At 42.3% G+C, this 15,407-nt stretch overlaps 1 protein-coding gene across 1 annotated transcript in view; it reads left to right on the forward strand.

Annotated features, from left to right (window-relative positions):
- Positions 1-605: 605 nt before the first annotated feature.
- Positions 606-15,407, forward strand: part of CYB5R4 (cytochrome b5 reductase 4) — a 270,390-nt gene continuing 255,588 nt past the window's right edge. The window contains exons 1-2 of the mRNA XM_082249678.1: positions 606-881; positions 9,005-9,158. Of these exons, the coding sequence (XP_082105804.1) occupies positions 807-881; positions 9,005-9,158 (229 nt within the window). The 5' untranslated portion in view covers positions 606-806. The remainder of the gene's footprint in view (positions 882-9,004; positions 9,159-15,407) is intronic.

Below are 15,407 nucleotides of genomic sequence, written 5' to 3' on the forward strand. Positions count from 1 at the left end.
CCAGCAAGTCGCTTCGCCCCTGTCTGAACGGGGTCTTAGCACTGGGAAACATTTTCTGAAAAATAAAAAGTGCATTTTATATACAACTATATAGATCAGACCAAAATGAGGGACAAATGAGGAGGAAAGAGGCACTTTGTTCCAAATCAGGGACAGTTAGGAGCTAGGCGTATGACTGCTCTTTCATCTGGCAAATTGCTGCTAAATAAAATTCAGACAAGCATTGTAACAATAAATTCAAGAAAAATATCAGGTTATGACTACATAAAAGAAAGTCTAAACTAAAATAATAAAATACAACAAGTGTCACACTGTAACCTAGAGACCACGCTTTACATATATATATAAACAGGAAGTGAGCACGGACGACCAAAACGAGGCTCGAGACGCACATTACTCCGCTGTGGTTCCCTAATGCGACCCTGTACAGCTGATAGTGCTAACACAGGCGGTAGTGAAGATGTCTTCTGTTAAGTGCTAGCGGATTCTGGAGGCAGCCATGTTTTCGGAGACCAAAGTCAATAGACGAGAGGGAGCTGTACCAAAGAAAATGGCTTCCTCAGTGGAGACATTAGAGAAGTAGCTGAAATAGGCGGTGTATGTGTCACTGGTCCTGATCTGGGACTGCAGCGCTGGGGAAGCCGGCGACTCTGGGGAGTTTATGGTTTACAGAGACTAACTAATTGTTCTTAGTATTTATATCATGTCTCTGTGATGGCCCATGTGTGACAGTGCTGTGTATACGGACCTCTGAGCTTACCTGAACCTTTCCTGTTTGTTTTGTTATTGCATTTTATTGAGCAAGAATGCTGAACGTCCCTTCGCCGTCATTCCCTGTCCCCAACTCCCAGCAAAGGGTGTCCGCAGGTGGCCGAAACAAGGTATGACTGTAGATAACTCTGTCTTCTTTATTACAATGTATGGCTGATCTTCTCTATCTGGACATAAACACCACACAACATAAGCACAGTCACATGTAAATGTAAAAAAAATCTCATGTTGTCACTACAAATAAGGAAGTGTAAATGTCAACAATTTGATGTTTTTGGTACTATATCAAACAATAGCAGGATCTTAGTTGTTGTCATTCCTAGAGGTGCAATATTGCCCATTACCATTGTTGTTTTTAGAATAGACATGGGTCTAGCCTGGGTGTCATGCACACAGCCATCTAGGTCTGTCCACTGCCCAGATCAGTGGATTTTTAGGTCTAGTCTGGGTGTCAGATTTTGGGTTCATGCACACAGCCATCTAGGTCTGTCCACTGCCCAGATCAGTGGATTTTTAGGTCTAGTCTGGGTGTCAGATTTTGGGCTCATGCACTGCCCGGATCAGTGGATTTTTTGGGTCTAGTCTGGGTGTCAAATTTTGGGCTCATGCACACAGCCATCTAGGTTTGTCCACTGCCCCGATCAGTGGATTTTTTGCAGCGGGTATGGCTGGCCATTTCTGATTAGCTGCAGTCAGGAAGCCTGTACAAATCAATGACCGCCTGTACAATGGTACGGACACAGTGGTAGGCAGTGGCTGCAGGAATCTGGCATTGCACGCGGGTGCTGCTGACAATGTAGGTGCAATGTTAAGCTCCTGCAGGATTCCAGGAGGAGATTTCACCCTAAATATGGTGCACTGCTCTGCAGGCTTTGGTAAAAAATAATAAAATAAAATTTCCCGCAAAAATATATGTTTTATTTTTTATCATAAAGATAAACTTTCAATTTTGTTAGAACTCTGGTGGAGAGATTTATATTGCTTGTATACTCCTCTATTTTCTCCCTATATTTATAGATGAGTGAACTTTTAAATAGGCTTTGTTAATAAGAGATGGGGTGCACCTGCGCTACGGAATGTGTATTAAACACTAATACTGAACTTTTTAAAAAAGGACCAGGTGGATGTGCTGCCTCCAACTTACCACTAGGGTAAAAGATAATGGAAATTGGGGTTGTGTTGGTTTAGGGCGCTACCACCTTGCACTACCCAGTTGTGCAAAGGATATATGGATTTATGATGGTCCCAAAAAGTGCACTGTGCTCACTGAAATTTGGCCAAAAAGCCAGAGGTGTGCAAGAAGATTAAAAAAGTGCTGCGTGCTATCAATACTAGTAAGTGCAAAGGTATTCAAAGTGTACTGGTGCAGAATAAATTAGACCGTCTGTGTGTCAATTTGCCAAATGCAGATTGTGAACCAACCTGCTGGTACTGCTTGGTGTAAGTGCCAAAGTGCTAATAAGTGAATAAACAGTTGTTGCTATTAACCATTTATTGTGATATCCCCATATGGGGAGTGAAAACTTGCAACCGTGATCACATAGATAATAAAATAGTGATAGCAAATTGTGGGTGAATTACGCCTATTCAGCGTGTGCTGGGAGTGCAAGTGCTAATACCTGAGGTAAAGCACTTACCAGAACCTCTCCCTTGCTCCAAAGCGGCTGGGTTATTGCTTCTCCCACTGTATCACTTTAATTCCTGCTGTGCCTATATGGCTCCTGTGTTGGGCTCGATTGTTTGCAGGTTGTTCAGTGATAAGACATCTAGGGAGTCAGTGTACAAAAACCAAGAAGACTTCCATTGCGTAGTACAGTAGTATATCGGGGGAAGAAGTTAGTATCAACTCACTGTTAGGAAGTTCATGGTCAGCTCATCGGGGGTTCCCTTGCGTTCGGCCGTTCGGCACTTCCGCGTTCCATGGACCGAAACCACCTAACCGGAAGTGACGAATGACGCTTGGTTGCCACTCTACGCGTTTCGTCACTGCAACGTCATCTGGGGTGGTGTCATTCTACGTGCTCCCGGTGTTTATATAGGCCTCCGTATCCTAGTGACCCTTTTTGATATCAATATTACACCGTTATTACTACTTAGAATGTATGTATTCTGATATGCATATGGGACCCGCTGTTCAAGGAAGTTCACATGATGTAAACAGCCTACCGTATCCATGAAATACTGACCAGTAACAAAGGGCTTCGAGTTACCAAGATGGCCGCCGCGTAGCTTCAGTAAGGCTACCAATATGGCGGAGGTAAACAAAAGGGTCACTAGAATACGGAGGCCTATATAAACACCGGGAGCACGTAGAATGACACCGCCCCCAGATGACGTTGCAGTGACAAAATGCGTGGGTCTAGACTGCAAAAAAGTCTCACACGTGGGGTATCCCTGTACTCAGGAGAAGCAGCAAAATGTATTTTGGGGTGTCATTTCACATATACCCATGGCATGTGTGAGCAATATATCATTTAGTGACAACTTTGTGTAAAAAAACAAAAATAATAATAATATATTTCCCGGAACTTGTGGCAAAATATAAAATATTCCATGGACTCGCCATGCCTCTCAGCAAATAGCTTGGGGTGTCTACTTTGCAAAATGGGGTCATTTGGGGGGGGGGGGTTTGTGCTATCTTGAAATTTCAGGGCCTCCGAAACTGTGATGGGTAGTGAGGAGTAAAATCAAAAATTTATGCCATTAGAAAACCTAAAGATGGTGATTGATTTTCGGGGTCCCGTACACAGCTAGGCTCCCAAAAAGTCTCAAACATGGGGTATCCCCATACTCAGGAGAAGCGGCAGAATGTATTTTGGGGTGTCATTCTACATATACCCATGTCATGTGTGAGAAATTTATCTTTTAGTGACAACTTTGTGTTAAAAAAAAAATAAAAAAAGAAATTGTAATTTTCCCAAAACTTGTGGCAAAATATAAAATATTCCATGGACTCACCATGCCTCTCAGCAAACAGCTTGGGGTGTCTACTTTCCAAAATGGGGTCATTTGGGGGGGTTTTGTGGTATCTTGACATTTCAGGGCCTCCTAAACCGTTATAGGTAGTGAGAAAATGCAATGAAAAATGTACACCCTTTGAAATTCTGATGGTGGGGATTGGTTTTCGAGGTCCCGTACACAGCTAGGCTCCCAAAAAGTCTCACATATGTGGTATCCCTGTACTCAGGAGAAGCAGCAGAATATATTTTGGGGTGTAATTACACATACACCCATGGCATGTGTGAGCAATATATCATTTCAATGACAACTTTGTGTAAAAAAAAAAAAAAAAAAAAACATTTTTTTTTTTTTTTAGTCATTTTTCAAACACCTGTGACAAAAAAATGAAATATTCAATGAGCTCAACATGCCTCTCCGGACATTCCTTAGGATGACTACTTTCTAAAAAGTGGTAATTTGGGGGGTTTTCTACTTCCCTGCCATTTTAGCACTTCATGAAATGAGATAGGCAGTCAGAAATTAAAGCTGCGTAAATTTCAGTATTTACACCATAGTTTGTAGACGCTATAACTTTTGCGCAAACCAATAAAAATACGCTCATTGAGATTTTTTTTGTCAAAGACATGTAGCTAAATACATTTTGGCCAAAAAATATGACATAAATTGAGTATATTGGATATTTTTGAAAAGGCAAAGTTAAAAATGTAATTTTTTCTCAAAATTTTCGCTCTTTTTTTGTTAATATCACAAAAAATAAAAAGCGCAGAGGTGATCAAATACCACCAAAAGAAAGCTCTGTTTGTGGGAAAAAAAGGACGTAAATTTTGTTTGGGTACCACATTGCATGGCCGCACAATTGTCAGTTAAATTCGCACAGTGCCGAAGCACAAAAAGTGGCCTGGACGTAAGACAGCGAAATCCTCCGGTGGTAAAGTGGTTAAAGTTGTTATAAACCCCCAAGTACTGTTTTGTTCCTATAGGTAAACCTAGAACAAGGCTTACCTATAGGTACTGTATATATCGCCTAAACTTGCCCTGTTTAGGAGATATTTTTTTTCAGAACTCCCTGGCGGCTCCCTCATGCATACACGGGAGTGACGTCACGCGGCCCTGGCCAGTAGCACAGCCGATGTCTCCAGACCCGGAAGGAAGACAGGTGAAGATGGATGGGGCTTCCAGCGGGGACTGTAAGTGTCATATAATGTGCTAGCATGAGTTGCATACTAGCACATTATGCATTTACTTTGCAGGTAACCAAAAATACATTTGTTTTACTTCCTCTTTTAACATTTCTCTCAGCAAATATCTTGGGGTGTTCTACTTTCCAAAATGGGGTAATTTGGGTGGTGAGGATGTTTGTACTCTCCTGGCATTTCTTGGCCTCCAAAACTGTGATGGGTAGTGAAAAAGGCAACACAAGGAAAATACTTTGAAAACCTGAAAGTTTGGGCCCCCCCCGTATGTGGCTAGGCCCCCACAAAGTCTCACACACGTGGTATCCCCATATTTAGGGAGAAGTAGCAAAATGTGTTTTGGGGTGTAATTCCACATTAACCCATGGCAGATGTGAGAAATATCTAATTATGCTTACAACTTTGCGTAAATAAATGTCATTTTTCCAAAAACGTGTGTTGCAAAAAATAAAATCTTCTATGCATTAAGCATGCCACTCCGCAAATACCTTGGGGTGTCTACTGTCCAAAATGTGGTAATTTAGGGGTTGGTTGTACTGCCCTGGCATTTAACCACTTGCCGACCGCCGCACGACTATCTACGTCGGCGGTCAGCCCCTCACAGGCAAACTAACGTAGGGCTACGTTGCTTGCTTGTGAGGGTCTAGGGAGCGAGCGCGCGCCGCCGGAGGCGCGCTCCCGCGTGGCCACGGACCCCCCCCCCGCGCGTGTGACCAGCGGACCCGATGTCCGCCGGCCACTCGGCGATCGGCGGGGGAGAGGGAGAATGTCAGGCAGCTTGTGTAAACAAGCCACCTGTCATTCTCCTCACTGTAAAGACACTGATCACATGGATCTACTATGTAGATCCGTTGATCAGTGTCCTTACAGCTCAAGCCACAGCCAATCACAGTAGAAAGCACGCCCCTAGGGACACACACAGCCCCTCCCTCCCAAATAAAGTTAACCCCTTCACTACCAGTGTATTTTTACAGTAACAGTGCATATGTATAGCACTGATTACTGTAGAAATGTCACTGGTAACCCCAAAAGTGTCAAAAATGTCAGTCAAGGGTCCGATCTGTCTGCCGCAATGTCGCAGTACCGCAAAAAAAATCAGACCGCCGCCATTACGCGTTAAAAAAAAAAAAACAACAAAAATGACAAAAATCTTTCCCTTTGTTAGTAAACGCGATAACTTTTGCGCAAACCAATCAAAATACGCTTTTTGCGATTTTTTTTTTTTTTTTTTTTTTTAACCAAACATAGGTAGCATAAAACAAATTGGCCGAAAATGTTAAAAAATTTTGATTTTTACATTTTTTTTGGGGGGAATTTCATATAAAAAAAATGTGAAAAATATTGCTATTTTTGCAAAATTGACGCTCTTTTTCTGTTTATAGCACGTGATCAAAAAATCGCACAGGTGATCAAATACCACCAAAAGAAAGCTCTGTTTGTGGGAAAAAAAGGACGCCAAATTCGTTTAGGTACAGCGTCGCACGACCGCGCAATTGTCCGTTAAAGTCACGCAGTGCCGAATCGCAAAATACCCCCTGGTCGGAATGGGGGTAAAATCTTCCGGGGCTTAAGTGGTTAAGTACCTCAAGAAATGTGATAGGCAGTCAGAAAGTAAAAGACTTACCTTCACTTTCTGTTCCATAGCCAAACAGGAAGTAAGAGGAAATCTCTGCAAATTAAGGGAATTCCTTGGGGGCCCCTAGGTCCCCCTCCAGGCCCCTGCTTGGCACCAAGGCTCAACCCCCCCCCCCCCCAGAGATCTTATATTTGCATGCTGCTGGTGGCAAGAGGTTAAGGTAAAACACCTTAAGGTTTTACAACCACTTTAATGCATTTTGTCCACATTTCACAATTTCCCTCTATTACATTTCTGGGGACAACCCAAAAGGTAATAGCTATTATTTTTCTTTCACTTTCAATGATAATGCTAAACAGGACAAATGGAGAGGGTGAATGTCCTTATTGGTAACATAAACGGCAATAAAAATTGACAGGTGTTCTATCTAAAACTAAAAAAATAAGTTTTGCCTTTAGTTATACTTTAATGCATTAACCCCTTGGAGCCAGCGTCTCCCGACCCTTTAAGGGTTTTAGGATGGCGGAAGGTGGGATTGGGTTTAAGATCATGTGAGCGCTGTGATTGGCTGTCACGGTGGTCACATGATCGGAAAGCTCCCGATTGCGGTTTTCCGTTAGCCACCGGTAAGCTCGCTCTTGGCACAGCTATTTTTGCACTAATGCACGCAGATATGCAGCCACTTGGCACCAAGACCCACCCGCCAAAAGGTTGCATATTTGCGTGTGGCCGGTGCCAAGAGGTTAAGATAAAAAAAACCTTAAGGTTTTACAACCACTTTTTAATGCGTTTTGTTTTCCATTGCCCCAAACTCCTGTAGGCAGCAGTATAACCTGACTGTTTCTGTGTGTTTCAGTAGACTTCAAGAAAAAGATTTTTATGGCAAGTAGAAAAATCTTATTTTTATGGGCCAAACTTATTTCCTGAAGAATCAACGGAGCAGGATTGTGTTTCCAGTTGGCCAATTTTTGTATAGCCAATTTAGGGCTTTTTGTATGTCTTCTTGACCTTGATTCTAGAAATGTCAGCAGTGAGCTTGTTGCAGGTGTACAACTTTGTACTGTGCAGCTTTTCTTTTGGGTCTGCAGTGCAGAGAAATGTCCAAGTGGTTCTTATTGCTGGAAAATTGCTCATAGGGTACTGAAAATTGTATAGAATGTCAAGCTGCCTTCACCGATGGCCATTGAACTGTAGACTCAATTTAGCAAAAATGATTTTCAGGTTTAAATAGAAAGAGGACTACCATTTGAGCATTCACCTGTAACAATAGTGGTAGTACACCATTACACCTGAATAGTACTCTGTGACTTCAGTTATACAACAAATGCAGTTGTTTTGTTACTTAGGCTTTTTCCTTGTGCATTAGTCATTCATTACTAGCTCCTGATTTGGTGTTATACTGTTCTTTTCCATTATGGGCACAGCTAGCTTCTTCTATGCAATGTCTCATTGTGTAACCTTTCTTTTGTAACTTCTTGTTTAAAGCAACATAATATTGCAGACTACTGCTGTGTTTAGGAAATAATATTCATGCTGATGCGATATTTGTTTTTATTTCTTGGAGAAAATTGTTTATTCATGTGAAAACATTGAAAAAATATTATGCCAACAAGCACTGCTTAATTGTTATTGCTTGTTAGTGATCTTCTAAATAAATAAGGAGATTAGAAGACAGTGGCACTCAAACTACGGCCTGCTGCTTGCTATTATCTGTCCCCATAATGAAAAGGTCCTACGTGCAGAGCGTTCTCATTGCATGCTGGTGGGAGCTATTGAATGCAAAGTGCAGCAGGTGTCAAATGCTGGAACACAGCGTATTTATACACCCAGCAATGTATTTCTGACACTGTTGGACTTAATGATCTACTTACTGATGTAACCTGCATAAATGAAGGAATAATCCCTATGATTAGGCCCTATTGGGTGAAATGCGTTGGAGGGAGCATTTCTAGAGTGGGGACCTTCACTGCTATGCTTGTGGACAGTAAACACAAATATAAGTGAATCCCCCTAGTGTGCAGTGGATCCCTTTTTCCTACATTAAATTTGACCATGCTTACTAGGGATCGACCGATTCTCAGCAAGGCCGATATATTGAGGGCTGATATGCACTTTCCCAGTTATATCGGAATCGGCCCCGGAGGTTACCGATATTGCTGAATTGCTTACAATGTGGTGGAGTCAAGGGATAAGCTTTTTAGTATTACAGACTTTTCATTGCCTAATCACAGGCCTGGAGGAAAGGTGACTAAGAAAACAGAACTGCAGCAGTTGTAGATTCCAATCATGAGTACTTTTCAGTCGAAAGGGTTTGTTTCGTGTATACTGGGCATACTGTATAATTGAGATCCAGTGGTTATAATTTTTGTTTAGAGTTTCACTTTAGTTTTTAATAGTGGTTCAGTGGTGAGCATTCCTACAGCTAGCCAAATAGTATAAATAGTAGTCACATGCTATATAACTGAATAGCTATATTATTATTTATAAATGTATATTTTTTCAGACACCACTGAAGCCAGGAAGAAGTCTGATGGACTGGATTAGAGTAAAAAGTAGCAGCAAGGATTTAACAGGCCTTGGCGGAAGATTAATCGAGGTGACCGAAGAGGAACTTGCTAAACACAATAAAAAGTCTGATTGCTGGACATGTATTAGAGGTAAGTGCCTGCAGTGTAATTGCTTGCACAAATGTTAAAGCACATTAGTAAATGTTTCAGAGCTTTCAGCATAATAGAGATAGCAATCCAGTTACATTACATTATCTATTTGGCTTTAAAGATTAAATTCACATACATTTTGAAGCCTTTAGAAGGCAAAGACTAAAAAAAAAAAGCAATAGGTAAGAGGATGTGAGAGTGGAGTATGAGGAATTACATCCAACGGAGCCCTGGAAGTTACAGAATTTTTATTCACTGGCTTCAACCCAGCATTTCTTAGTTGTTAAAGTGTGTGTTACTCTAAAAACTCAGATGCGTCTATGTGTTGGTTTATTTACATGAATTTCACTAAACCTAGCCTGTAAGGTTTTTTTGGCACATAGCTTCTAAATACCTGGTGATCCTGCTAGTTCCCCTTGGTTCATTTTTCAAACTGACCACACCAAGCATAAAGGCAGATCCATGTTTGTGTGGTCGGGTTGCGTCTGAACCCCCCCCCCCCTTTTTCCCCTGCTGTAATGTCAAAGGAAGAGACCCATAAGCTGCACATTATGAAGCAGACCCCATGTGCATGGTGTGAGATGAATGGCAGCCTCATCCCCGACTCCAGACAGGCCATGCCCCCAATACATTTTGCTCTGGCCTTTGGAGCCTAATCATGGGGAGGACACCCCCACCCTGCTCACATGGCCACTCCCAGCTTGAGTGGCAGTGGTTCTTTCTACTTACTGTCTATAAATGGAAGAATGTCATCCTGCTCCCTTCTGTATTCAGAGCTGCTGGCACCTGGGCTGGAGGGGGGGGGTTGTGCCTGTCAGCAGGGCAACGCCTTCTCTTCTATAGGCAGCAGTGGTAATGAGAAAGAGCTGGTGGCACTTGAGCACTCATTGTCGTGCTGACACACTGCTATCTTTTCTATAGTCTGTAGTCGTAATGGGAATGGGGAAAAGCCAAAGGACAAAAAAGGCCAACAGGACAACCTGTGATGTCTCACTGCACCTGATGATCAGTAATGAGCCACAGAGGTTCACCACCACAGACAGTCATTCATTGATCATGAACAATTCAAAAAATGATAAAAAATGACTAATAGAGCAGGTAGTCCAGAGGTAGAAAACAGTCTGAAAGGCTGTATAAAATGTGGAGGTACTGCTTCCAAGCTGCGTGGGTCATCACTGTTGTGAAAAACAAAAAGAGAGAGAGGAGTGCACACCCCATAGTGTAGTAAGTTAAAAAAAAAATTATTTAAAAAAAGAAAAAATATTGCACTCACAGAGCAACTGACAGGTGTTTGAGCATGACAGGTGGCTGGAACGCTGGACCAGGAGCAAGCAACCAGGGATCCCCGCCTTGATCCCCGGCTGGAGAGAGATTGGACTGTGCTTGATGTAACTCTGTCGGCACAGATGAATGGAACAGCCACTGGGGGCTGGAACTTGGTAGATATAAAATTGCTGACAATGAAGGATGGCCCCGCCTCTGGGGGCTGGAGCCTGGGGTAGAGAGCTGTCTGTCTATACTGTTGTGTAGGACACTGAAACAAGGACACGTTTTGAAGTATAATTGCTTCTTCCTCCAGCGTTTTGTGAAAAGCCTAATTAGGAAATTAGGAGTGAAGAGGCATAGACATGAAAATTTGATATACCGTATTTTCCGGCGTATAAGATGACTGGGCGTATAAGACAACCCCCCCTAATTTTCATCTACCGGTAATACTTATACTTGGGTTACCTTGGAGATATTATACTCGGCGTATAAGACGATCCCCCATTTTTGGGGGATTTTTTTGAGGTTCAAAAGTAGTCTTATACGCCAGAAAATACAGTATATATCTATCTCATCTATGTGTGTGTGTGTATATATATATATATATATATATATATATATATATATATATATATATATATAATAATCTAATATATATACTGCTGCAAGAAAAAGTATGTGAACCCTTTGGAATGATATGGATCTCTGCACAAATTGGTCATAACATGTGATCTGATCATCATCTAAGTCACAACAATAGACAATCACAGTCTGCTTAAACTAATAACACACACAGAATTAAATGTTGCCATGTTTTTATTGAACACACCATGTAAACATTCACAGTGCAGGTGGAAAAAGTATGTGAACCCCTAGACTAATGACATATCCAAGAGCTAATTGGAGTGAGATGTCAGCCAACTGGAGTCCAATCAATGAGATGAGATTGGAGGTATTGGTTACAGCTGCCCTGCCCTATAAAAAAAACACACACCGGTTCTGGGTTTGCTTTTCACAAGAAGCATTGCCTGATGTGAATGATGCCTCGCACAAAAGAACTCTCCGAAGACCTATGATTAAGGATTGTTGACTTGCATAAAGCTGAAAAGGGTTATAAAAGTATCTCCAAAAGCCTTTCTTTTCATCAGTCCATGGTAAGACAAATTGTCTATAAATGGAGAAAGTTCAGCACTGCTGCTACTCTCCCTAGAAGTGGTCGTCCTGTAAAGAGGACTGCAAGAGCACAGCGCAGACTGCTCAATGAGGTGAGGAAGAATCCTAGAGTGTCAGCTAAAGACTTACAAAAGTCACTGGCAAAAGCTAACATCCCTGTTAGCGAATCTACAATACGTAAAACACTAAACAAGAATGGATTTCATGGGAGGATACCACAGGGGAAGCCACTGCTGTCCAAACAAAACATTGCTGCTTGTTTACAGTTGGCACAAGAGCACCTGGATGTTCCACAGCAGTACTGGCAAAATATTCTGTGGACAGAAGAAACCAAAGTTGAGTTGTTTGGAAGAAACACACAACCTTATGTGTGGTGAAAAAGAGGCACAGCACACCAACATCAAGACATCATCCCAACTGTGAAGTATGGTGGTGGGGGCATCATGCTTTGCTGCGTCAGGGCCTGGATGGATTGCTATCATTGAAGGAAAAATGAATTCCCAAGTTTATCGAGACATTTTGCAGGAGAACTTAAGGCCATCTGTCTACCAGCTGAAGCTCAACAGAAGATTGGTGTTGCAACAGGACAATGACCCAAAGCATAGAAGTAAATGAACAACAGAATGGCTTAAACAGAAGAAAATACGCCTTCTGAAGTGGTCCAGTCAGAGTCCTGACCTCAACCCGATTGAGATGCTGTGGCATGACCTCAAGAAAGCCATTAACACCAGACATCCCAAGAATATTGCTGAACTGAAACAGTTCTGTAAAGAGGAATGGTCAAAAATTACTCCTGACCGTTGTGCACGCCTGATCTGCAACTACAGGAAACGTTTGGTTGAAGTTATTGCTGCCAAAGGAGGTTCAACCAGTTATTAAATCCAAGGGTTCACATACTTTTTCCACCTGCACTGTGAATGTTTTTAAATGGTGTGTTCAATAAAAACATGGCAACATTTCATTCTTTGTGTGTTATTAGTTTAAGCAGACTGTGATTGTCTATTGTTGTGACTTAGATGATGATCAGATCACATTTTATGACCAATTTGTGCAGAAATCCATATAATTCCAAAGGGTTCACTTTTTCTTGCAGCTGTGTGTGTGTATGTATGTATGTATGTATGTATGTATGTATGTATGTGTGTGTATATACAGTGGGTACGGAAAGTATTCAGACCCCCTTAAATTTTTCACTCTTTGTTATATTGCAGCCATTTGCTAAAATCATTTAAGTTCATTCTTCTTCCTCATGAATGTACACATAGCACCCCATACTGACAGAAAAACACAGAATTGTTGATATTGTTGCAGATTTATTAAAAAAGAAAAACTGAAATATCACATGGTCCTAAGTATTCAGACCCTTTGCTGTGACACTCATATATTTAACTCAATGGTGCTTTCCATTTCTTCTGATCATCCTTGAGATGGTTCTACACCTTCATTTGAGTCCAGCTGTGTTTGATTATACTGATTGGACTTGATTAGGAAAGCCACACACCTGTCTATATAAGACCTTCCAGATCACAATGCATGTCAGAGCAAATGAGAATCATGAGGTCAAAGGAACTGCCTGAAGAGCTCAGAGACAGAATTGTGGCAAGGCACAGATCTGGCCAAGGTTACAAAAAGATTTCTGCTGCACTTAAGGTTCCTAAGAGCACAGTGGCCTCCATAATCCTCAAATGGAAGACGTTTGGGATGACCAGAACCCTTCCTAGAGCTATATATATATATATATATAAATATATATATATATATATACACACATAAAAATAGATTTCATCAAAAAGTTAAAGTGGTTGGTAAGCCTTGCAACAATCCCCTCTGCAATGTAAATAATGTCTCCAATGCATTTGTTTTTTTTTTTTAAATGCCGCCGTGTACCTGATTTCAGAGCGCCGATTAGTGCTCACGTGACCAGCCGCCTCTCTCCTCTCTTGATCTGACAGCAAAGAGAGCGGGGCTGAGTACCCCTGCTGACGTCAGCCAGAAGGAGAGAGGCTGGTCACATGAGCGCAAATCGGCGCTCTGAAATTGGATACACAGCGGCATTTTTTTTTTTTTTTTTTTTTAAACGAATGCGCTGGAGACATTTTTTAACATGGCAGAGGGGATTGTTGCAAGGTTAGTAGTTAGTTATATGGGTGCTGCTACAGTATATCATGTGACTGTAAAGTCACTGTGCATAATCACTGGAACCACCTCTGTTATAGCAAGCTATGTTGCACAGTGTATGTGTTTGTTTGACGTCGGGAATGTGGCTGCATTATCCTGACCGGATGTAATATGACGGCGGCAGGATAATGCCGGGGGGCGCGCAGAGCGCTGATCGGTGATGCGAGGTGTCACACTGACTCCCTGCATCTCCGATCTCGGTAAAGAGCCTATTGACCATGTGACCAGCCGGCGGCTCCTCTGACAGGGGGGGGGGGGGTCAGCACTGGTAATCAGATCACTGATTACCTGTGCAGACCCTCGGGGGGGGGGGGTGCCACTAGAACCACCAGGGATGCCCACCCATGACCCCAGGGATGCCCACTATGGCCACCAGGGAGGGCAATCAGGGAGCCCCCCATTGCCCTCCCCATCAGTGCTGCCTGCCAGTGCCCTCCCCATCAGTGCTGCCCACAAGTGCCCATCATTGCCATCCACCAGTGCCCATTATTGCCCACCAGTGCCGCCTATCAGTTCCCATCAGTGCCGCCTGTCAGTGCTGCCTATCAGTGCCCATGAGTGCCCATCAGTGCCACCTATCAGTGCCCAGCATTGCCGCCTATCAGTGCCCACCAATGCTGCATATCGGTGCCACCCCATCAGTGCAGTCTCATCAGTGCTCATCAGTGCAGGAAAAAACTTATTTATTTACAAAATTGTATAACATAAACAAAAAAACTTTTTTTTTTTTTTTTTTTCAAACTTTTTGCTCCTTTTTTTATTTGTTTAGCAAAAAAGAAAAAATCTTGTGGTGATCAAATACCACCAAAAGAAAGGTCTATTTGTGGGGGAAAAATTACATAAATTTGGTTTAGGAACAGTGTTGCATGACCGCGCAATTGCCTTTCAAAATGCAACAGCGCTAAAAGCCGAAAATTGGCCTGGGCAGGAAGGGGGTGAAAGTGCCCTGTATTGAAGTGGTTAAAATGATGCAGTTAAATACCTTATATTTGGCGCAGCTGTGCAATCCCGCCGGTCTCCTCCTCTCTTCCCAGCTGACATTGGAGGATAATCTCAGAGGGGACTCTGCTGTAGTCCTCAGATTGAAGGAGAGCGGTGGGAGGCCACGTGATCGCATAGCAGCACTCTGAAATAAGGTATTTAGCTGCATTGTTTGAAACAAACACATACACTGTGCAACAAAGCTTGCTATAACAAAGTGGATTCCAGTAATTATGCACCATGACTTTACAACCACTTTAAATAACCAAGATATGTATAGCTGGCCATAAAAAAATAAAAGCAAACTGATGAACCGCACAGTCGAGGTGGATGGAGGATTCCTCCCTTCTGCACTATTGTATTCTGACATCAGGACTCCTCTGCTATCAGAATACACCGATCATCACTGCCGACTGACAGGCACTGATCAAAATTTCCGTTTGAGAGAAGCTTATCGTTAACTTCTCTCTAGAGGGAACCGACATAGATGAATTGAAATTTAGTCCCTACTGAACCGGACAAATTTTGAACCATTGACGGCCAGCTAAAGGCTAAGTTCACCTTTCAGGACATGTTACATGTTCCACATGTATTTAAGTGGATTGAGGGCAGAGAGTCTTCTCCCCGCACTTGCTGTCATAATTCCAAAAT

The sequence above is a fragment of the Pelophylax lessonae genome (genome assembly GCF_965119305.1).
Source record: "Pelophylax lessonae genome assembly, chromosome: 3".
In the NCBI taxonomy this organism is placed as follows: domain Eukaryota; kingdom Metazoa; phylum Chordata; class Amphibia; order Anura; family Ranidae; genus Pelophylax; species Pelophylax lessonae.